Raw genomic sequence first — 24,274 nt, forward strand, 5'->3', positions numbered from 1 at the left:
TCAATGAAGAATTTGCAATCTTTTCCGTTATGGAAGACGATCTCAGATTCCTGCGAACAGCGCTAGTGGGAGACTGTAGAATAGGTAATTTTAGGCAATTTTAAAATGAACCTGACAAAGGCCTGAGTGCTTGGAGTCGTGGCTCCCCCAATCTGTCAACCTAACCAACCAATGCCCTTTAGCCCAATCAAAATTAATGAAAATCGTTCTTTACCCTAAAGTCATGATTTCGTCAAGCAGTGAAATCATATAGTGTCGCTAGCCAAAACCTATCAGTACTACTAAAAAATTCATAATCATAATTTCATATGTGAAAAATTACGTTTATTTTACTTCATAAGATTACATAAATACGTTGGCAATCGAAGGCCTCATATATAAAATGCACTGCGTAGTAAAAACTTGAAAGTGTTACAGAGAAAACTTTGTTTCCGTCATATCTCAAAACAAATATTGTAAAAAATAACGAATGTTCATGCATATATAAGTTCTAATACAAAAAATATTTTGTTCACTTTACGACGAAATTAGTAGATTCAAAGATTGAGGTAGCTAAAGTGAACTATTCGTGTTAAATGCGGAATAAACCTTTCGAGGACACCTTTGGCATCAGAGTAATATTCTTAAACTTTCGGCAGACTGAAGGGACCTGCAAAATATGAAATATATAACGCTATTAAACCATTTCAATTTCGGCTGCTCAAAATACACCTTTAATTGGCAAAGGTAACGCCAAATGGAAAAACAACTGTTTTCCTCTTCCATTGCGTAGCAGCCACATAAACATTTCTCCAATAAATATCCGACAAATCAACGAGGTCCAACAAGGCGTCCCACTTTTTGTTCTTCCTGCTCTGTGACTTTATGACATCACTCGACCCAACGGAAAAATATTCGAAATGGTACGAATTTTCGACCTTTGAAGCTCCTTTCAAAGCATCCAATACCATTGGTGAATCGCTAGTTGCGTAATCTTGCCCTTCGATGTAGGAATGTTTGACAAACCATTCGATGGGGGCAAAATCCGAACCGACGCAGTTCTTGTAGTTGCGGAATGTGAATGGTATCGAAACGTTAAGCTTGCCAATGCAGTTGATCCAAAATGTGTTGTAATTTAGGCTGTTCACCAGTTCGTAGGCTAAAGCAATTTTCTCGGTCCAAATCGACGCCATACCACCAGTTTCATTCTTAGCGAGAGTAACAGCTTCCTTGGCTGTGCGAACAGCTTTTAGAACGACGATCGGTGATAGACCGGTTGGTTTGTCGAGTTGTTCTCGGCTAAACTCGCAACAGATTGTTGGCACCACAGGGCCAGATGCATGTTGACTATCTGGTTGAATAGTTTTCGCCTTGATTTTCTTTAGAGTTTCCATCCCTTCGTTGAATAGTGCAGTAAATGCAGAGTCCCGAAGAATTTCAGGTGGATATGATCGAAGCTTAGGTTTTAACTTCGCAACAAAATCTTCATAGCAAGCTTCCTGGACATAAACACTTCGAATACGCCAAGGAATAACAGGATCATCGAACGAAGACGCTAATGTGTGAGCGGCTGCATCCAGATCGCCGGAATCAAATACAAACATTGTACTATACGGTATGTGTTCTTCAACTGTCTCATCTTCTGGGAATGTTTCCCATGGCTCCTTGGGTGTCAAGTTCTGACCACCTAAAGTAGTGCAGAAGAATTCGTGAAGAAATTTCTCACGAGATGCGTTGAACTTTATGTCGATTGAATAGTATCCGCAATCGAAGGCAAGTAAGACATTATGAACCACTTCGAAAATGGAAAATCCCGACGAAGCATCATAGAGCGGTGAAACGGAAGGTACAACACCTGATTTTTTCGGGTTCAAACGGTTGATCCCCAGGAAGAAACTCAATGCGAGGTTAATTTGACTCTCGGCAATGTGTTTCGGTAGGCAGTTTTGTTCAGATTCGATGGAAGCCAATAATGAAAGGTTGTCCTTGATTTTAGTAGCAGCTGCGTCGGCAGTGAGACGTGGTACGGTGAATTTGTTGGTGCAATATGGTGTCATTTTTAGTGAGTTTTCCTGGAAGGAAATGATAAAAATAGAATTCAGGAAACGATAGTTGTGCTTCATATGAATTAAAAATATTTTAATTTTTTATGGAAAGAACAAATACAGACAGAGATACCAGCAACTGCCTAGTTAAGGGCTCCAACTTGAATATTGAGTATGTCCCTCATTTCGAAATATATTTGGATGTTTAATGCTTTTACAATGCCGTTATGATGAGGCTGGCGTTGACCATCACTAAAGAGGTGATGACGGATTCAGCGAAAAAAAAAGTATGGGGTAGTGATAATGAATACCAAGCACAGATGTGCAACGAGGAGGGTTGAATTTGGCAAACGATCAAAGAACGCGGATCACCTAAATAGGAAATGTCAAACTCTGTAGACATAGTAAGAAAAAACCAAAAAGGCTACTTTTTTCTGAACTGCCGGATAAGAATTTTTATTTCCGATACCGATATTTCGAAGACTAGTTGTCCTTTCCTAGTCTTTGAGACCAAAACTCATTGAGAAAGAAGACAATTGCTCCTCGAAATATCGGTATATGGGATATAAAATCCCAATTATTTCTTACTAAGAAATAAGCCAGACAAAACCACCTACATAACAGACACGCCAGACTTAAACAACCTTACTCTCCTCTGCTCAAATTGGTAGTGCCTCATCAGAAGGGGTTGCTATCTGCTTTGCCTCCTTGCTACTTTTGAGTTACCGAAAACTAGCCTGTTCTTTGATGTGCACCAGGTATAGTTTAGCTATTTTCTTTGCGACAGAAAGGAGCATGCAAAGGCCCTTCTAATTGCCACACTTAAGTCGTGTAGCCCGGTGTCCGGTGCCCGGATAGCTGAGTGGTTAGAGCACAAGGCTGTCGTACGGAAGGTCGCGGTTCAAATCTCGCTGGCGACAGTGGGATTTGTATCGTGATTTGACGTCGGATACCAGTCGACTCAGCTGTGAATGAGTACCTGAGTCAAATCAGGGTAATAATCTCGGGCGAGCGCAATGCTGACCACATTGCCTCCTACAGTCTACTGTAGTGTACCGTTACGGTCTTGAATGAAGTGCTCTAACACACTTCAAGGCCCTGATCCAATATGGATTGTTGTGCCAACGATTATTATTATTATTAAGTCGTGTAGCCAACTTCAAAGCCATCCCCTTCTTCCACTCTACAGGAAGATATGTTCCCCAAAATATGTACATATATAGAATATCGCTGGTACAAACATACTGTGACGAAAATCACTTTGGGAAAATAATGTTTGATATCAATGTAAATCTTCGTGATGACAATTAGCCAGGACACCAAAATTATATAACAGTAGGGCAAATATATTAGGATATTTTTTTTTTGGAGAAACGTGGGGTCCCAAGTCCGCATCAACTTAATGCTAGACCGGACCAAATGGGGAGCAACTTACTCCCTCTTTTTTTGGTCCACGGACAAGCTCTGGCCAAACTCTGGTCAATAACGCGGATTTGCGCTCAATATAATTCGTAGTCATGTCGTGTTCTGCGAAGTATATAAAGGAGCACTCAACATCTACAAGCCGCTCCGGTCACGCTGCTCCCTGGACAGAGGTGAGGCAGCGTCCCACGATTTGCCTCTGCCCTGATAAGAATAAAAAGGCCGAACGCCCGCCCACGGTTCTAGAGTTAGAACAGGTCGCGTCGGTTATAAATACTTCTCGAATTATACCAGTTGAAGGAATTGTTTTATAATTGATTATGCAGCATGGTTGTATAATATAGTGTAAAATAAACGCTTATATTAAATTTATAGAACTGGTTTTGGTCTAGTACTATGCAATCCAGTAACACGAGTCTACGTAAAGCAAATAACGTAACAATACCAATATATCTATCTGAATTAGGCATTACCCGCGAACTACATTAGTCTCTCCAGTAATTGACACTAAATGATTAAAAAAAGTCGAGAAGGAAAACAAATTCTTTCGGTCATCAATCATTTTAAGTAGCTCACTTTCTTGTAGTATTGATGAATGGATATATGATGATTCTAGGATGAACTTAAGCGGGGTGTTCGAGCAAATTTCAAAAATATTTTAATATACCATTATTAACTCTATTTGTCGGGATATTGGAACAGGATGTATTTTGAAAGATAGTTTTCGCGTAGTTATACCATTGTAACTTTTTCCGATTTTTCGATTGAATAGGCTTTGAAATCGAGACCTGTTCCAATTTTTGGTTCTAAGAGCGAGATCTATTTCACTTTTCGGGCCACTCATTAATCCAATATTAAAAATCAGTCTGGAAAAGTACTAATTGAGCCCTTTCATTTTGTCCCCCACATGAATAGACTCTGTGACAAAAATATACACCCTCTTTTCGCAAATATGGAGATTTAAATGTAAAATAACGCCACATGTAACATGTTCTCAGCAAATTTCGTCACAATAGGTTCAGCCGTTTACGAATAAATCGAGTTTGACAGACAAACGGACAGAATCGCTTTTGATAAGGTTTTGTTTCACACAAAACTTCAAAGAGAAATAAGCAAATCGAATAATAAATGGTCGAGCAGTCTCAAAAAGTACCCGAAAAAACGTAATGTCATAAAAAGTGAATATGAAAAGTGCACTGTTTTGTGTTGGCTAGTTGCCTGCGTGAAATTCCCTGACTTATGTGGTTGCTCCTGGGTGGGGTACAGCACATCAACCACACCTACACTCCATCGTTCGCGTTTACCTGAAATGCGCTTCAGTTCCTCACGATTTCCTGAGATGCCTGCACTGCTTCTCTACTTCTCTGCGCCAATGGCTTTGGACTGACCCGCCGGGGGAGAGTGGATTGCCCTGCATCGCGTAGCCGGTAATGCAATTGTCGCCCCTTCTTAATGTGTGACCTATCCACTGCCACTTCTGCCTTTCGATCATAGTTCGTACGAGAGCCAAGGCTGTGCACCGACCAAGTTTTGCGTTTGTAATAATATCAGGCCAGCGCACTCCGATGATACGACGCAGACACGAATGCGTGGGGCGTGCAAGTGAAAGTGGGGAGCACTTTCCATGTGTTACTTTCATATAGCAACAGAGAAAGACCACTAGCACAGAAAAGTCTCAACTTGATCTTGTTGTTGAGATAGCTGCGTGTCCAGATTTTAAACAAGGCAACAAAAACAGATTTAATGCTGTTAATGCGTCGATCTAGTTCGGTGCCACCGTCAGCAGAAACTACGCTACCTAGATATACAAATTGATCACTGATTACGATGCTCTGCCCATTAATGCAGATAAGGAGAGTGTGATGAGCCACCAGATTGAGAACTTTGGTTTTGTTCGTATTTATTTTCAGTCTAACTCTATTTGCCTTTCTTTCCAAATCCAGAATTATTTAGCCAAGGTCCATGACCTGGTGAAAGTGCAAATATATGTCATCAGCGTAGTCAAGGTGTTTGTGGAAAGATGTCATAGTCCATTGAACTCCTCCACGTTCTACGGAGAAAACAGCCTGAAAAACATCACCGATAACACGAAAAAATAATATCGATGACAAGATGCAATACTGCAGCTTAATGCAGAAATATCGAGAGCAGAAACCAACTTGTTCTCTCTTTTTTGACAATGTCCTTTAATACGTTCCAGGATTATTTTACGGTTACTTCTGCAACGGTAGGGAGGACATAGATATCCCTCGAATTTTGACACTCAAAATGGATGCACTTCTTTGGAATCTTAACGAGCATCCTCTTCTTCCGGGAGATGTCTCAAATTCGTAAGATTTCCGTACAAGTGGGAGCAGCAGATTTGCAGTAACTGCAAGTGTAGTGATAAATAACTCTGCGGGAAGAGGCAAGACCATCGGCTTTACTTCGTTTGAGTGAATCGATGGCCGAAATTATTTCTCTTGTTTTGAGAAAAAATCCGTATCCATTTCATCCACAAGAGGAGGAACCTCAACGGTTGGGTTACGTTTAAAAACCGTGGTGAAGTTCTTTCTACTTCTTCAGTTAGTCGTCATCCTGGATGAGAAGCCGACCGTTGACGTCCTTCACACGACCATTAAAATATTTGCGACCACATTCAAGCTCTTTCGTGATAAGGTATACACTTCTGAAATCATTGCGTTCTGCAGCATCGTCCATTTTCCTAGCCAGCGTCACGGCGCACAATATGCTGAACTTGTCGAGATTTCGCTCGATGTCGTAGTTCGTCAGCGTCTCGTCCGCCATCTCTCCCAGCGGTCAATAGAGTGATCAACCCCTTCCATTAATCTATCCTCTTGCATGATTCCGTAGTCACCTGTGTTGCAAACGAGGAAAGAGGATTTTTGATGGCTGACCAAAGCTTATCGAGGTTCTCAGTTGGGTCACTCAGTATATCTGCCGTGCGATTAGCAGCGTAGCTCTACCACTTTCGAGCGAAAGCTGGATCATACAAACGCTTGATGTTGAACTTGGGAGGTCGTAGCTCTCGAACCCTGCTAGGTGTGCCGGATGGAACACGCAAGCGAAAGTAAGCGACCGCCAAATGGTGATCCCTTTCGAAGCCTCTGTTGTTACGCACAACCAGGTGATAACTAACTACTACTGATGAAAAAATGGTCAATCTGATTTTTCCTGCGGTGTTACAGAAATGCACGAATCTCCCACCATCATCATTACGGTCGCCTGGAAAGTATTTCCCATTACATGTCCGAGCAGGGTGTTGTCAGAGCCCACCTTAGCATTCAGATTACCCATCATGATCACAATGTCAACTTTATTAAACCTCCCCTGAACTGTGTGTAATTCCTCGTAGAAAGCATTATCCTCCGCTGCTACTTAATCTGGACCGGAGTCTTGCAGTCAGACTTCTGTCAGGAACCGGCTCCCAGGTCAAGAGAGCGTGCCTTTCGACAACCGATTACAAAATCCCATTGCCGCAAGAGGGAGACGAATACTCCCTAGTGCCCAACAAAATTCACCATGTGTTGGTTGAACGCTGCCAGCTTTCAGCCTTGATGAATGTCAGAATATATAGGAGGCATGGTGCTCCGGGCTCGAAAAACAAGACCACGTAGAATCCCCTCTAATAATCAGGCGAAAGTTGTAACTGAAGCCGTCCACAGCTCAGCCCTCTGTAACACTTATAAGGGGAAAATTAATGCCGCAATACCCGCAGTCAACGGAAGTCTTAGAGATAAAGCAGTGCCATCCATAAATAATCGTCACAATGACCTGAAGAACGTTATCATTGATACGGCCACAAACATACTTGGCCCCAGTCGGAAAAAAGTTGGAACGGCTGGTTCGACGATGAATGTAAGCTAGCCACGGAACGGAAGAATACTGCGTATCGAGCAATGTTGCACCCTTAAAGAACGCGGGTACGCGCGGAGAATTATCATGAGCTCCGTCGAGCGGAAAAACGGATTCACAGACGGAAAAGAGAAGCCTGGGAGAATCAACAGGTCTGTGAACTTGAAAATTACAGGAGACACCAGGCACGGAAGTTTTACCAAGAAATCAGCAGAATGACTCCTTATACACCTCGATGCTCATCTTACCAACATAAAGTGGGAAATCGGATTTCCGACAGAATGGACTTATTGGTGCGCTGGATTGTGTACTTTGATGAACTGCTCAACAATCAGAATATCGGCGAGTTGAAGATCCGTCCAACTGAAGACAACGGACAAATACTGTCACCAAGTATAGAAAAAACAGTCTGTGCAATTCATCGGCTCAAAAATCATAAGTCATCAAGAATCGATGGAATTACAAACGAATTGGTTAAATATGGAAGCGACTAATTACATCAACTTATGCTCAAGGTGTAGGACAGCGAATCAATGCCCGACGACTGGCAATGAGGCATTATCTGTTCCATACATAAAAAGGGACATATCACACAGTGCAGCAATGATAGAGGTATCACGTTGCTGCGTACCATCAATGCTATTTCGATAGGTCAGATAGCCCCATACGCCCAGAACATCATTGGCCCATATAAAAAAAAACCCTACAGGCAAATCAGCAACAGATCAGATTTTCAGACAGAGAACTCGGTATCCCGACGAAATTGATTAGACTTATTAGGCTGATCCAAACCAATTTGCGAGGCCTGATAAAAGCAACAGGATCACTCTCGAGACCATGCAACATCAACAACGGTCTAAGACAAGGGAATGCTCTATCATGCATCCCTTTTAACCTAGCCCTGGAAATAGTGATCCGTGATGCTGAGGTCAATGCGAGAGGCATCATCTTCTTTAAGTCCACCCAACTACTGGCCTATGCTGATGATATTGACCGAGACATACAAACGGCCTTCACCTTCACCCAGATCGAGCAGGCGGCACATCTCGTTGGGCTTCACATCAATGAAATCAAGACGAAATATATGGTGGCAACGTCAGCAACAAAAACCAACCAACCAGCAACATCAAATCGCATTGGTCAAACGAGAACAAAAAAAAATAGAAGACTGCAATTTTGAAGAATTCTTAGTTCTCTACATGAAGATGGACGATTTTGTAGGCTACATTGTGACGAAATCTATGAGCGATACTATGACCGTCTGGTTGTGGATAAAATTCGCTTGGGGTGGGCGGGTCACTCAATCCGTATGGATAAGGATGATCCAGCCCCGAAAGTCTATAGAGCAATATCTACGGTAGAAAAACAAGGCGAGGTAGATCCTGCCTCAGATGGACGATGCTTGGGGAATGTCTGGAGATCTTTAATAAGGCAGACCTAGACCGGATACCAGGTGTTGCGCCGTTGATGATGATGATTTCCTAAATAATTGCCTCCTCGAAATTCCGTTTTAGTTGTTGAACTCGCAAACCAAAGGGAACTACATTCACCGCGCTCGCTGTCGTGGGCTTCGCGAGGTCCGCGAACGCCATACCGCTGTAATGAAGTGCGAATTTACTGGTCTAAGCAATGTTTGAATGACTTCGTTAAAAAGCCAAAATTGAAGCCAAGCCTTTACATGTATTTTTTAAGAATATTGAAAATTTGCTTCTGTAAGGTTCACAATTAAAGTGCGTCCAATAAATTTAAATCATTTATTACTTATAAACAAGACGGAATACGGAAAGCTCGCGCTTCGGATATAAAGGTTTTGTGTTCATCTTATGTGAGAAACTTCTAAACACATTTTTCCATCCATATATACAGCATATTCCTTCATATTTTTCCAAACTACAAGATATACGTACTAATTACAGACGTAGATATTATTCTCACCCTAAACACAAAAACTGCCTACTAACTAATATTGTACATATCCATGCACGTATATAAATTGATCGTACTTATATTTCCGGTTTACTTCATGCTCAAAAGTATACAGGCAAACAGACGGACAGAAAGACATCGAGCCGATTCTAATAAGGTTTTGTTTCACACGAAACCTTAAGAAACACAATTATAAACGTTAATGACTTAATTCAATTTAACATTTATCAATTATAAAACAATGTCATTTCTGTATTCAAAACGAGAAAAACTCTCAACTATTCTTCACCCATCACTAATCACTGACTTTTTTCTAATACTTGATTGCTTCGCTAGCTTTTTACCTGGCGGGTGGGTTTCACTCCGTGGTGAATTGCATCTTTCCAGTGCAGAGCATGGACAAATCTTCGCTAATGAGCTTCTCCCTCCACACTGCCACTACATCCCAAAATTTATCCGAAGAAATTCTTTGAAATTTTCACGATTTATTCAGAACATATTTCTACGGTTGCGACCAGAAGGTAGTATAGGTCTCAGGGTGAAACGTGGATTGGTACCCACTATGGAGCATAAAACCTGGGAAACGCAGTCTCTCGCACCTAAAAAAAGGGACAAATTGTACCAACTGATCCTCCAGGTTGGAGTACACGGAAAAAAACTTGGTACGAAGCCGGCAACGAAAAAGGAATAACGATTTGCGCATTTTCTCATGGAATGTGCGCTCCCTGTACAGAGATGGAGTTGCCAAGCAGCTAACCGATACCCTGTCCCAATATAGAGCTGTAATGTAACAACATTGCAGGAGATGCGTTGGACAGGGATCGGTTTCCTGGAGAAGAGCCCCTACACCATATATTATAGTGGCCATCCAGTAAACCATGTGCTCGGAGTAGGTTTCTTAGTCAGCCAAAAAATGAAACCTGCGAGGCAAATTTGAAACATAAGCCTTATTAATGTTCACGCCCCTAGAGAGGAGACTGCAGAGTCGGAGAAGGACGCCTTCTACGAGGCAGTAGAATGAGCCCTCGAAGCTTGTCCCAGATATGTTATCAAAATCATACTTGGGGATTTTAACAGCCAAGTAGGGACAGAGTCCGTATTCAGGTGATACGTTGGTTCCCATAGCTTACATCAAAATACAAATGATAACGGACTGCGGATTATTCAATTAGCAGCGTCACACGAAATGGTTGTTGGCAGTACCTGATTTGCGTGGAAAGCGGTCCATAAACGAACGTGGTCCTATCCAGACGGGACCACTTTCAACCAAATTGACCACGTGCTGATCGAACGCCTCACCTTTCAGCCTTGATGAATGTCAGAACATATAGGGGGCCAATATAGACTCGGATCACTATCTCGTGAGTATGGTGCTCCGAGCTCGAATAAAAACACCTCCCAGAATCCCCTCTGACAACCAGGTGAGAGTTAACGCTGAAGCCATCCACAACACAGCACACTATAAAAGAGAAATCGAAGCAGCAATAACCACAGTCAACAGAGATCCTGGAGATGAAGCATCAACAAATGATCTTCACGACCGCCTAAAGAACGTTAACATAAATACGGCCACAAATATACTTGGCCCCGGCCACAAAAAGAGTCGGAACGGCTGGTTTGAAGGTGAATGTAAACTAGCAACGGAACGGAAGAATGCTGTGCACCGAGTAAGCAACCGCACCAGGCGCGAAAGTTTTACCAACAAGTCAGCAGGACGAAGCCTTATACACCTCGGTGTTCATCCTGCCGAAACAAAGAGGGAAATCTGATTTCCATGGAGAATGGGCATATTGGAGCGGTGGGTTGAGTATTTTGATGAACTGCTCAACAGCCAAAATATCGGCGAGTTGGAGGTCCCGCCAACTGAAGACGACGGACAAATGCTGCCACCACCAAGTTTAGGAGAAACAGTCCGTGCAATTCATCGGCTTAAAAATTATAAGTCGCCAGGAGCCGATGGAGTTACAGCGGAATTTGTTAAATATGGAGGTGACCAATTACATCAAATGGTTCATCAACTTGTGCTCAAGGTGTGCGAATCAATGCCTGACGACTGACAGACATTATCTGATTCATACATAAAAAGGGAGAAATCGCACAGTGCGGCAATTATAGAAGTATCACCTTCCTGAGTACGACCAATAAGATATTCTCCGCTATCTTGCTAGGCCGGATAGCTCTATACGCCCAGAACATCATTGGCCCATACCAAAGAGGCTTCACTCCAAGCAAACCAGCAACAGATCAGATTTTCTCTTTGCGGCAAGCAATGGAAAAACGGTTGCAATATGGATATCAGTTGCAAAATCTTTTCATCGACTTTAAAGTCGCCTATGATAGCATAGCCAGGGTAAAATTGTACACGGCCATGAGAAAATTCGGTATCCCGACTAAATTGATAAGACTGACTAGGCTGACCCTGACCAATGTGCGAGGCCAGATAAAAGCAGCAGGATCACTCTCAAAACCATTCGACATCGGCGAAGCCCTATCATGCATCCTCTTTAACCTGGTCCTGGAGAAAGTGATCCGCGACGATGACATAAATGCGAGGGGTACGATCCTCTTTAAGTTTACCCAACGCCTATGACGACGATATCGACATCATGGGAAGAACGACACGAGACATACAAACTGCTTTCATCCAAACCAAGCAGACGGGGTGAGATCTTAGACTGCACATCAATGAAGGCAAGACAAAATATATGGTGGCAACATCAGCACCGAAAACCGACCAACCAACATCAAACTGCACTGGTCAAGGGGGAAGAATGAAGACAGGAGACCACAACTTTGAGACCGTTGATAATTTCTCCTATCTAGAGTCGAAAATCACAACCGATAACAGCTACGTCAATGAAATCCGCACCCGGTTGTTGGCGGCCAACAGATCCTATTTCAGCTTACAAAAACTGTCCCGCTCGAAACGTCTCACCATAGGGTCAAAGCTCTTACTGTACAAGACAATGATCTTGCCAGTCCTCATGTATTCCTCGGAGACTTGGGTTCTTAGCAAGAAGAATTGCGAACTCTTGGCCGCGTTCGAGAGAAGAATCCGAAGAATTTTTGGGCCCCCTACATGAGGATGGACGATTCCGTAGCCTACACAATGACGAAATCTATGAGCGATACCATGACCGTCAGGTTGTGGATAAAATCCGGCTCAATAGGTTATGGTGGGCGGGTCACCTAACCCGTATGGATGAGGATGATTCAGCTCGGAAAGTCTATAAGGGCAATATCTATGGTAGAAAAAGAAGACGAGGCAGACCCTGCCTGAGATAGAGCGATGGGGTAGGTCAGGACGCCAGACAGCTTTTAGGGATATCGAATTGGTGGACCTGGACGAAAGAAAATTTACCATTCAATATTTTTTAATAATCCTAGTTTACGAACCGTGGTTAAGTTCGCACACTGAAATGCCGTTTATTTATTTTCTTTAGGATGGGGACAACGCCCTCTAGCGTGGTAGCAGAAAAACATAATTTTTGGAGATGGATGCATAAGTTCCTCTGTACTTTGATAATGAACTATGGTATCGGGTTATTATTATGCATACTCAAGATATTAATAAATCTATAGTGAAAAATTAGTATTTTTATCCTTATTCAGTTCTTCACAAAAAATTCACACGGGATGACACCCTTAATCAAGAATTTGCACGCGGGGGAGCTTGCGGAGATTACGTACAAAATACATTGTTTCGAAAAGTAGGTTGAGGTGCGATCATCTCAAATTCTGAGGATCGGGTGTCTTCTCGTTTTTACTGGCACTGTAGCCTAGCAGATAAGCAAAAATATTGAGGTATGATGTCTGGTTTGCGCTCATCCTAATAAAATTGATTAGAAGTATTCTATCAAACGCAAAAAATGTAATCTTTTACAATATTCCCTGATATGTGTACATAAGACCTCTATCGCCTTTTTGCCCTGCAGTGTATCGCTATCCCCAACGAAAGTGAAAAACTATAAATATAATTTTCAACCAACTGTCAAGCGACGCATGAACGAACGCATTAATATCAAATTGATTGGACTTTGCTGCTGAGAGTACAAATTATTCTGTAGTTTCCAATGATAATCCAAATCTGGAGTTTGTTGCCAGATGCTGATAGCACCATAAAAGGCCTTATCTCCCCCACAAGGCCCCGGTGCAAATCACTTGAAACTTACAACCAGCACTAAACACTCAGCATCCGCACGATATGATTCACGATGCGGCAAATTACCTAATTTTAGCACAGAATATAATTGACACTAAAAACAACACCAGAAATTGCAAGCAAATTACGCATCAACCAAACAATTGCACAAACGTTTCCCGAACGCACATCTCTCACCTTTCCGGGGCCCGACATGTCCGAATCGTATTCTAGTTTCTCAAGCGCATCTGCACCGATATTCAACCTTTTTGCCATTTTCAGATGGAGTACGTGTTGCTGCCGCCAGAATACAACTTACTTTTTTGGTAGATTTATCAGCGGAACCGAAAAATGCGACCCAATCTCGGACTCACGAATATGCCCCAAGCCGAGTGTTTTCAACTAATGTCAAGGAGTTAGTTAAGACGCAGACCTTCTTCCAAGCGCCACTATGATTGTGAACGGTGGGAATTTGAAGTGTAACGCATTGGCAGGCGAGAGCTACAGGAGGTTAAGTAGAAAACTCTCATTCATTAAATATGTTGAGTAGCTTCAAACGGGATTTTTAAAATGGTTGTCAGCCGCTTGCCTCACGTAACAGGTTAGTGTCAAACCCACTGAACCATCAGAATACAACACTAAACGAGTAACCGCTATTTGAGCGGGAAATAATTGTTTACTTTTGCCAACAACAACTTTGTTTTGCTACTTGTTCTCTCACCTGACATTCCTCCGTCTTCCTTCACCTGACTTTCACATTCCATTGGAACCCACACATTTGTCAGTACGTCAACTTGGCAGACATCATCTGTGTGCTGTCAAGTCAGTCGCCCACAAAAAGCGTTCGGGAGTTGATGTGTGCGCCGTGATCAATTCGTGCAAAAGTTGATAAGTGGTTTTCACGTCTAGTTCGGTTTGTCATCAGTCGCGAGTTTCACCCAAAATTATATCGAAATGACGGAAATCAGCACGCTAATGGGGTCGCCATTTGTGCGAGTCAAGGTATATGACACGATCCGCCGCGGTTTACCGCTCGCAATTACATAATTTACGCGTTCTCGGGAGAGATCTATCGCCGCGAACGCCCCAAATTTTTTACAATGATTATCACTTCTTCTATTTGTTCTGCTTTTCTTATAGCTTGTGACATTCGTGCATTTTATTTTCATCGCGAACGCGATGCTCACTTATACGTGGCCGACGGCGTTCCTATTCTACAACATTTTGTTTATCATCTCGTTGATGTGGACGATCCACTGCAAGGAGTCAACAGACGCAGTTCACACGGTAAGTGCAGCAGGTGTTTGTCGCCTTGGTGCCTTGCCGCCCCCGCAATCCGTGCAAGGCTTGGGCAGGCGGCCACCCATTGTTAGTTAATTGAATTTATGAAAGAGTGGCAGCGGCTGTCGTTAATGCGACTCATCAGCGTCGAAAACACTCCACGTAATTTGATTAGAGTAGTTTGGCATGAAATCATCGCGAGTGGGGCTTCGTCGCAGTGGTATGCACATCCCGGGCGAGAAGTAGCACAGGAGACATGCATGCGTATCAAATTTCGTTACCGGTAAAGAATTGAGAGTGCTGAGCTTGGAGTCGAAGTCTGCCGGGTTCACTCCACTGTCGGTCTCTAAACCCAAACTCTCAAAAGCTGCAGGCAAGCGACCTCGGCGCTGTCTCAAAATATACTTGACGTGATTCTTCTATTTATGGTCAACAGATTCGTCATCATTCGTTTTCATCTCGTATTGAATCCGCTATTTGCGATGACCCTGGATCTTGCCATTCAGATCACTGGACATGCCTGTCCCTCCCCCACTGTATTTGTTACTGATTACAAAGCTCAATTGCAGTATTACGGCGCATTGTGGCTTGGAGCGCTGGCAGCTGTGTGGAAGAATATCGCACGGGGCCCTCCGCCCCTGCACCTTGTATGGCTTCTCATTTAAATGCAAATCGGTGTGTCGACTCCGGCCGCAATTCTGTAATAAATACTTGCCCGGCAAATCAGGGGACACGGAATAATTCCGCAATACTAGCCTCACGCTCATGTTTGCTGGTCGTAACCCATCTAAAATGATGAAATCGAATTGCGGTCTGTTTCCCGTCGGATTTTATTTCCACTTTCATATTAATAATTGTTTTGATCGGAATCAATGAAATCCACCTCATGCAACTGGCACACGTTCCGAGATGCATCAAATCCTAAAAAAATGAATCGTTTGAACGTAGTAAAATGTTTGAAGCCCGCCTTTGTTAAGTAGATTTGTTTACGTTCAGATAAGTGACTGTAGATTGTAAACAAATGGCTTAATTACAATGGATGTACTGTGGTGACAGGGGTTTTCTTCGACAGAGATAAGATAAAAAGGAGATGATTATGCTGTTTTGCGCTTGAAAGAAGTTCTCGAAATTTACCGCGCCTTTTCTTGTAGATTTTTTGTTTGTTAACTTTCGATTCGGTTGAGAGTTATAACATATTATTAAGAACAGCGAAAAACTAACCGGCTCCCAGGTCAAGAGAGCGTACCTTGCAACACCGGTCAAAAACAATCCGACACCAGATTCGAGAAACCACTCGGTTTCCAGAATACAAAAGCACATTGCCGCAAGAGAAAGAGGATTACTCTCCAGAGTCTGACAATCTTACTTCGCTTAGGTCTAAAAATGTCCAGCTTATATCATCTCAAGTTGGAGAAAGCAAGCATTCTGGGGATCCTCGCTACCTTTGTCGAGGAGCCATAAAACTGTTGCACAACGGGGTTAACAACATTCGAAATAAATTCGATTGACAGTGGCCATCATCGGGGTTGTCCGTGACAGAGCAGGCCATGATTAATTAATATTGGAATTGAAAATTTGGAATGTTGTTAATGGCGGAGGTTTCGGTTCTTGCCCCCGGCATCATCGGCCTTTTCCGCAACCATTGAAACTGGCGGCAGCAAATTCCTCCCGAATTAACACATACGCATAACACACATACATACACATAACACATAGGTGATTCATCCTGGCTGATGACGGCTTCCCCATACTAGGCGCAGACTTCTTGTGTCATTATGGGTTGCTGGTGGACTTGCAAAACAAGTGTCTTATATATCCCACGACCAACCTTCATTCGTCGGGCCAAATGGCATCTCATCCAAGTAACAACTTGCCATACTTTTAGAAGACATTACCGACTCTCGTGTTCGGGCACTTCTCCAAAAGTTCAGCCATATTACTACCGAGTGTAGTCTCTCTAAACCAGTGAAGCACAATGTTCAGCACCACATCAACACCACTGGTTCTCCGAACTTCTCGAAGGTGCGTCTTCTACCACCCCAGAAGCTGGCTATTGCACGGAAAGAGTTTGGACAACTTATGCAACAGGGTGTCTGCAGACCTTCGGACAGCTGTTGGTCTTCCCCACTCCATATGGTTCCTAAGCCAAATGGCGAATGACGCCCTTGTGGGGATTACAGAAGGCTAAACGTGTAGACTGTTCCAGACCGATATCCTATTCCACTCATCCAGGACTTTGCGCATCACCTCGCAAACTGCCCCATTTTTTCGACCTTGGACTTAACCAAGGCATATCACCAAATTCCTGCAGCCCCAGAAGACATTCCAAAGACGGCAATATGCATACCCTTTGGACTCTTCGAGTTCACACGGATGACTTTCGGGTTGTCCAATGCGGCGCAAACCTTTCAAAGGTTCATTCACTCGGTCCTGCGAAACCTCGACTTCTGTTTCGTATATTTGAATGATGTTTTGGTCGCTTCTTCCACAGTCTGAGCACTTAGCCCATGTCGAGTGAATTTTTTAACATCTCCTTGAGGCCGGTTTAGTCCTAAACGTTCAAAAATCCAAGTTCCTCCAGACACAGGTGAGATTTCTCGGCCACTTCATTTCCCCTGGCGGAATACAGCCTGAGCCAGACAAGGTGCAAGCGATCTCAAGCTTCCACGTCCGAAAACCGTGAAGGATTTGCGGAGGTTCTTGGGCATGCTAAACTTCTATCGTCGTTTCCTGCCCAAGGCCGCCCAACACCAGTCCGTTTTTAACGCGTACTTGTCTGGTCCCAAAACAAAGGACACACGAGAGATTGTGTGGCCTGAAGAGGCTGTCCGCGCGTTTGATAAATCCCGACATCAACTGGCTGATGCTATGCTCTTGGCATTTCCTCGACAAGATGCACCCCTAGCCGTTTTTGTTGATGCCTCGACAGTAGGTGCTTCTCTTCACCAAAAGGTGAATCAAGTCTGGTAGCCGTTGAGCTTCTTCTCCAGACAGTTAAACCCCGCTCAACGGAACTACAGCACTTACGATCGAGAGCTGCTCGCCGTGTACTTGAGCATTAAATACTTCCGCTTCTCCCTAGAAGGCAGGCTGTTCATAGTATTCACGGACCATAAGCCGCTCACATATGCTTTGAAACAAAAGCCTGACAAAGCGTCCCCTCGTCAGCTTCGACATCTGAGCTTTATAAGCCAGTTTACGTCAGACATCCAGCACGTGTCCGCCAAGGGCAACATAGTTGCTGACGCTTTGTCACGTGTCTCCGAGGTTAATATCCCCGTCGCACTCGACTTCTCGGCCATTGCCAAGGCGCAGGAGGATGACGCAGTACTTCAGAGCCTCAAATCCAACCCCAAATACAAATTTCGGGAGTTGCCCATCTTCGGCTCCAACCTCTTTCTATGCTGCGAAGTTTCGGAAAAGGGACCCCGGCCATACATTCCGGCCACTTTTCGCAAGGAAGTATTCCACCCGATTCACGACTTAGCGCATCCAGGCATCAGGACGACAAATCGGCTAGTCACCGAAAAATACTTCTGGCCCTCCATGAACAAGGATGTCAACTCCTCGACCAGAGAGTGCATCGCATGCCAGAAGTGTAAAGTCACCAAGCATGTGAGGAAAGAAGTGGGCTCATATCCCCACAAAACCAAGCGGTTCCACACCGTACACCTCGACATAGTAGGACCTTTGCGAGACTCGCACGGTTACAAGTATTGCCTTACAATCATCGACAGGTTTACGCGGTGGCCTGAGGCAGTACCTCTGAAGGATATTACGGCGCAATCTTGTGCCGAAGCCCTCTGTCGAGAGTGGATCCCTCGCTTTGGCATCCCTGCAGTGGTCATCACTGACCAGGGAATGCAATTTCAATCCACCCTTTTCTCTGAGTTAGGCAAACTCCTGGGTTTTAAATGCTAGCGAACTACGGCATACCACCCGTAATCCTATTGGATGCTAGAACGTTGGCACCGGACGTTGAAAGCCGCCATTATGGTCCGCGACGATCCGTCCTGGACTCAAGTCTTGCCTCTCGTCCTACTCGACCTGGGAAAAACCCGCCGAGAGGAATTTGCCCCCACCCCGCAGAGCTTGTATGCGGGGAGAGCCCAAGGCTCCCAAGTGATCCGGTCTTCAACAAGAGATCGGGTCTCACAGATTCGGGATTGCTGCGCCTGCTGAAAGACAACCTTTGTCACATGAAAGCCACACCTCCCCCACGACACTCGTCCGCACCTGCCTGAGCGCCCGGGGAGCGGGACACGTGCACGCACGTGGTCAGTACGGATGCCGTCCGGAAGCCGCTACAGCCTCCATACGAAGGTCCGTACCGTGTTCTCGAGCGTGGAGAGCATTTCTTTCAGCTCGAGATCGGGAGACAGAAAACGGCTGTCTCCTTATCCAGGCTGAAGCCCGTTTGCGCCTCAAATCAGCGTCGCATTCGCTTCGCCGTATGATGGGGAACACATTTCGGGTTCGGTCGCTGAAACCCCTAGGTGTGATGTGGCGCAGCAGGGTTAACAACATTCGAAATTTATTTCCAATATTATTAATTTGATTGACAGTGGCCACCATCGGTGTTCTCCGTGGCATAGCAGGCCATGATTAATTAATTTTTGAATTGAAAAAATATGAATATTGATAAGTTGAAAATTGTGAGTTTAAGAAAATAAAAAGAAGATTATGCCCCGTCTTCATGTAATGAGTGTAATTTTGCCTTGAGTGGATTTAAAGTAATTTGCAATTTAATTAATCTCTCCAAAGTGTCATGTAGTGGCTGACATGCCTGCAGTTAGTGAAAAGGAAGATGAAAAATTTTCTGGTATTTTAACATCACCACTCACTGAAGCACAATGTCTAGTTCTGTCCGGTATTCCGAATAAAGACGCTCAACGTAATGTGTGGCTTTACCTAACAAGGTAGAACCACAAAAGCACAATGGGTGAATTGTTCTCATATTGACTACGAGAAAACACTTATTCGTCAAAGATCTATTTATCCCCCAACATACAGTTCCTTTCAGCTATTCTATCTATATTTGTTGGCTAGTTGAGTAAACACCCGGCACTGACGAAGGGAAAAAGTTGCTCCCGAAATATCGATATCGATGTCAAATAAAAATCACTAGTAGCGACGGAGGCGGTACCGTGTTCTAGTCCCTTAACTTTTTTGCTAGAAACACCGTAAGCACGCATTGACTATAGAATTCGTTCCTAATGTTCCGCTATTCTCATTTCTGTGTACCAGGTTATTCAATAAGTTTTGCGGTTCGATAAGAAAAACACAATTTTATGGTTTGAAATGCACCTTATTATTCAGTATAGTCTCCGTGAATATCAATACACTTGTTCCAACGAGATTCTAATTTATGAATTTCATCCCTGAAGTGAGAATCTGGCAGGGCTGAAAAATACGCTTTCACAGTTGTTATGACTTCACATTTGATGAAAAACGCTTTCCACTCATGAATTTTTTAGGTCTGGAAACAGATAGAAGTCGCTAGGGACTAAATCTGGTGAATATGGTGGATGCTCCAACAATTCGAACTTGAATTCATAGATTTTAGCCATTGTCAAAATGCTCTTGTGACACGGATGAAAAGGTAATTGTTTCTTTTGCAAACTTAGTCTTTTTTACGAATTTTTTCCTTCACTGATCTAAAAGGTTACAATAATATTCAGAATTTATTGTTTTACCAGTTTGCAAGAAATCCATAAACAAAATTCCTCCTTTCGCATCCCAAAAAAAACTGATGCTAACGCATTGTTGGCCGATTTCTGGACACGAACTCGTTTCGTGCCGAATAACCAGGTTCACTCTACTCTTTGTCGTTTGCTTTGATTCAGGATCATGGTGATAGACCCGAGTCTCATCCACAGTGACGAATCGACCCACAGAATCCAGAAAGTCGCATTCGAATGTGTTTTTGTTTCACTGTTGCGGCGCCCATTGTGCGCACAGCTTTCTGAAACCCAATACTTCAGTCAAAATATTGCTTACACTACCCAATGAGATGAGATGCCTAGGGTTTCTACTAGTTTAGTTTAGTTTAATGGGGGAGCCGCAGCTCCGAGCACTCAGGCCATTGTTAGGCCCATTGTACTTTTCCTGTAAATCGCCTATTCAATGGCTTCCCGCCTACGGTGTTCGCAGGCCTTAGCGAATCTGAGAACATTCTCCAGAGGCAGAGAGTGTGCAGATTCTTCATTGAAGAAAACCTTGCGACGGTGTCTTCGTCTGAGATCTGAGGATGCCGGGCAGCTGCATAAAAAGTGCAGGGCCATCTCCTCCTCCTCCTCACATTGGCTGCACATAGCCGAAACCACTACCCCAATCTTTTCCATATGGTAGTTTAAGGCCCGTTAAAAGCCCTACTAGGGTTTTCATGTCCAACTTCTTAAGGGACAACAAAAATGCCGCTCTAGTGACCCCAGGCTCTTTCACAAGGATTTTCGCCTGCCAGCAAGAGTCCAAATTTCTCCACTCGGCTACGTGAATCCTTGCAATTTCACCCTTCAGAGTAGACTTGACAGTAAATGGACGGATTCCAAGAGCTGGTTCGGGCCCCACCATTGTGGATCCAGACCTTCGGCGAGCCAGTCTGTCAGCCTCCTCATTATCAACGATGTTAGAGTGCCCCGGCAGCCACATCAGGAATATTTCGTTCAGTCGGCCACGTTTCAGCAGCACCTGATGACAACTCCACACCAACTGGCTTGATATGTCGTTGCTATTTAGTGCTGATAATGCCGCCCGACTGTCGGAACAGTTTCGAATGGTGCGACTCCTCAATTTTTGTCGCAGACATTCTTCTGCTGTCAATGGAATGGGGTCCGAGGGGTCGGGCCAGTTCTATAATCGGATTCTCCGAGAACACCCCTGCGCCCGATCCCCCTCCGTGACTGACACGTTGGTGAAGATTATTAAGTCTGTAATCTGAAAAGAGTCATGGCCATTTGTCGACCATTCTTCTCTTTCGGTGATTACGACAGTGTATGTCTTTTCAAAAATATCGTGTGATCGGGGCTTCTACTAAATTTCTTTCAGTCACTCGACGATTTTCTAATACGATCTCCTGGATTTTTTCTACGATTTCTGGTGTTGTCGTCCTTGACGTGGATCGTTTTCAAGGCTTGTACGAACACGTTTAATTTCAGCAACCCAACTTTCTACTGTACTAATCGAAGCTTTTTTTTTCTTTTAAACCTCTCACAAATAAAAATTCAATCATGAATGAATGAAACTTCACATACGTTCATATAAAGAGTGTACCAACGTTACAAAAAAAAATTAGGCTAATAGCAACGCCCTCTCTTATCGAACCGCAAAACTTATTGAACAACCTAGTATGTTGAATTTTATAAATGCAAATTGGTGAGGGTAAAAATTCTGAAATTATCACTGTAAGTGGGTTTAGCTATATTAGGCCGCCTGAAAATTAGAACTCGCAGAAATTAGAAAAACATGTGCTGTTCAGAAATTGGAATGAGTAATTCTAATTTGTGAGTTTAGAAATTAGTTTTCTGTTTACAAGGTATTTTCCTTCGTTTTATTTCTCATTTTGATTGGTTGGATGGTCTGATTCACGCAACGGCAATCTGTCGGACTACCAACTAAACACCGCCCCCTCTTGAGAAAGATAGCCTGGAACCGTTTGATACATTACTTCGACCTAGCCGTCCCGTTCTCCTGCCTCAGGATGTCTGCAGGTCAGGTAATTTCTAATGTCAAACAGGGGAGAGGAAAAGAATTGTAGTTCAAAAAACCATCTCCCATCCGGTCCCTTTATTGGTCGAGCTCAATATTCTTCGCGAGAAAAAGAACCCGAACATAATGCGCGGCATTACTCTACCTGTGAGTGCTCCTCAGTGTCTCTCTGACCAATGTTGTCCGGAGCGAACTCGTCTGTATCTGCATAAAGTTGCCATCGAACCTCATTCCATACCACAATAAAAACATGTGATCCGCGTCGTCCACCATTTCAATGCAAAACAAACCGTCCGGGAATCGTGCCTTCCTACTCTTGTGCAGGTAACACTGAACGCTTCCGTATCCGCTTAAAAGTAGGGTAGAGAAATAATCAATTTTACCATCCTTTCGGTTCAGCCACCGATCTAATTATTATATTTGCACTGTCTTCTTCTTTTTCTTCAGCCTTTGTCCCGTTCACAAGCGGGGTCGGCTCGTCGTGATCGGCTTCGCCATTTGGCTTTATCGAATGCCTGATCTGGGTGCAATCTCGAGGCTTTCAAATCCCCATCCAGCGTATCAAGCCACCGTTGCTTAGGTCTGCCTTTTGGTCGTTTACCATCGACTTCGATGTTCAGACCAATCTTGGCAAGTGAATTCTCGTTTGCACGAATTGCACTGTGTCCTTAAAAAACTATTGTGTCCCTTTTATTGGTTATAGTATGCATATTAACTGTAGTATATCAAGCAACCCTATAATCGTCGGGAATTTTAATACATTCCGTACCTCTAAGTACTGCTGGCAGTGCCCGCAGATGACAAGATTTTAGATTCCGAGCTCCTTGAAGGTCCGTTGTGGCAGAGATGACACTGTGCTTGGTAAGACAACTGACGAAAGTGCCTAAATACTTGTTAAATTCCATCTCCGTATCGAAATCATCTTTTCCTCCTCCTCCCCATTTACGATTATGTCACCGTAGGAATCATTCCGCCAAACATGCACATGCATGCACCTTTATCATACTCTGTGTATATTTTCCCCTTCAAAATTCTGCGTTCCTCGATCAAATCCTTAATACGTAAGTCCAGAAGAGAATATCTGCCCAGTGCTGAAGACTCACTGAAACGCGGAAACCTCAGACCTTCCTGGTCCCATATTCGCAACTCCCCTCCGTCCATGAAGTTCTCTGTCTCCTCAGCTAACTCTCCCAACTATCTTGTGATTTACTCTGCCACCATTTTTCCCCAGTCTATATTTTCCCTCCTCTTCCCTGTCGCTATTGAATGTAGCCTGCCCGGCATCACCTATAATTCCCCTTCTTACCCTTCTCCTTGTGGAGTATCTCATTGGTAAACTTGATGCAAAATGTCGGCCCTGGCTACGACGATCTTCCAAACTCCTTTGACCTTCACATAGTGAAAGAGTAACATGGCTTTGGTCCACTCCCTCCAACCCGCTCGACTTTACCAACTTTGTCGCTAATTGTCTAAATTCACGGTAGGAAGTGCATACTATTTACACAGACTTCACTACAGCTTTCAAGCCGATATTGCTGCGTCTCTTTTGATGGCTGCGCATCTCGCGTTTCGTTTGGCGTAGATTTAAAATCAAAGGTTGAGTACCTCAAGGTATTGTAGCACTTTGTAAGTTCAATATACAATTGTGAGGGATGAAGTAGTGTGCTGATAATAGGTTGTTAGGTTCGATCATCGACACATGGCTCAATGATTCATATTCTTTCATGAATTCGCCGTACTGTGCCTTTACCGCAGTATTTTTGCCCAACCATCTTTCAAGTGATAAAAATCTACTGAGTGCAATTTGTCTTGAATCACCAAGGCAGGAGAACATAGGTTATCGATAAACGGAATGTCATTATGAATTGACCGTTAATGCCTCTTGTGGTGTGTTGAGCGAAATTTCGCAACTGTTGGT

The 24,274-nt window shown here is 43.6% G+C and overlaps 2 protein-coding genes across 4 annotated transcripts in view; one reads left to right on the plus strand and one right to left on the minus strand.

Moving 5' to 3' along the window:
• Positions 1–298: 298 nt before the first annotated feature.
• Positions 299–13,830, minus strand: LOC119656498. 3 transcript variants are annotated; one of them, XM_038062836.1, is made up of 3 exons: positions 13,688–13,830; positions 712–2,051; positions 299–649 (listed from the first exon to the last, which is right to left on the minus strand). In XM_038062836.1, exon 2 carries the CDS (start codon positions 2,034–2,036, stop codon positions 714–716), a length of 1,323 nt encoding a protein of 440 aa, XP_037918764.1. In that variant the 5' UTR covers positions 2,037–2,051; positions 13,688–13,830; the 3' UTR covers positions 299–649; positions 712–713. The 3 variants fall into 3 exon arrangements, with proteins under 3 accessions (XP_037918764.1, XP_037918763.1, XP_037918762.1); XM_038062835.1 differs by having other exon boundaries at positions 13,567–13,783; XM_038062834.1 differs by having other exon boundaries at positions 13,558–13,783.
• Positions 13,831–14,167: 337 nt separating this feature from the next.
• The window catches only part of LOC119656499 (type-1 angiotensin II receptor-associated protein), a 28,323-nt gene continuing 18,216 nt past the window's right edge, over positions 14,168–24,274 (plus strand). Inside the window, exons 1-2 of the mRNA XM_038062837.1 lie at positions 14,168–14,370; positions 14,509–14,655. Coding sequence (XP_037918765.1) covers positions 14,323–14,370; positions 14,509–14,655 — 195 coding nt within the window. The 5' untranslated portion in view covers positions 14,168–14,322. The remainder of the gene's footprint in view (positions 14,371–14,508; positions 14,656–24,274) is intronic.

Source organism: Hermetia illucens, chromosome 5 (assembly GCF_905115235.1).
Source record: "Hermetia illucens chromosome 5, iHerIll2.2.curated.20191125, whole genome shotgun sequence".
Lineage (NCBI taxonomy): Eukaryota > Metazoa > Arthropoda > Insecta > Diptera > Stratiomyidae > Hermetia > Hermetia illucens.

Bases quoted from the DNA above. Each gene is read 5' to 3' on its own strand.
- LOC119656498 (XM_038062834.1), bottom strand. From the start codon at position 13,644: ATGGCAAAAAGGTTGAATATCGGTGCAGATGCGCTTGAGAAACTAGAA. The intron at 2,052-13,557 runs GTGCGTTCGGGA...ATTTCCTTCCAG, and splicing joins GCCCCGGAAAGGTGAGAGAT to GAAAACTCACTAAAAATGAC.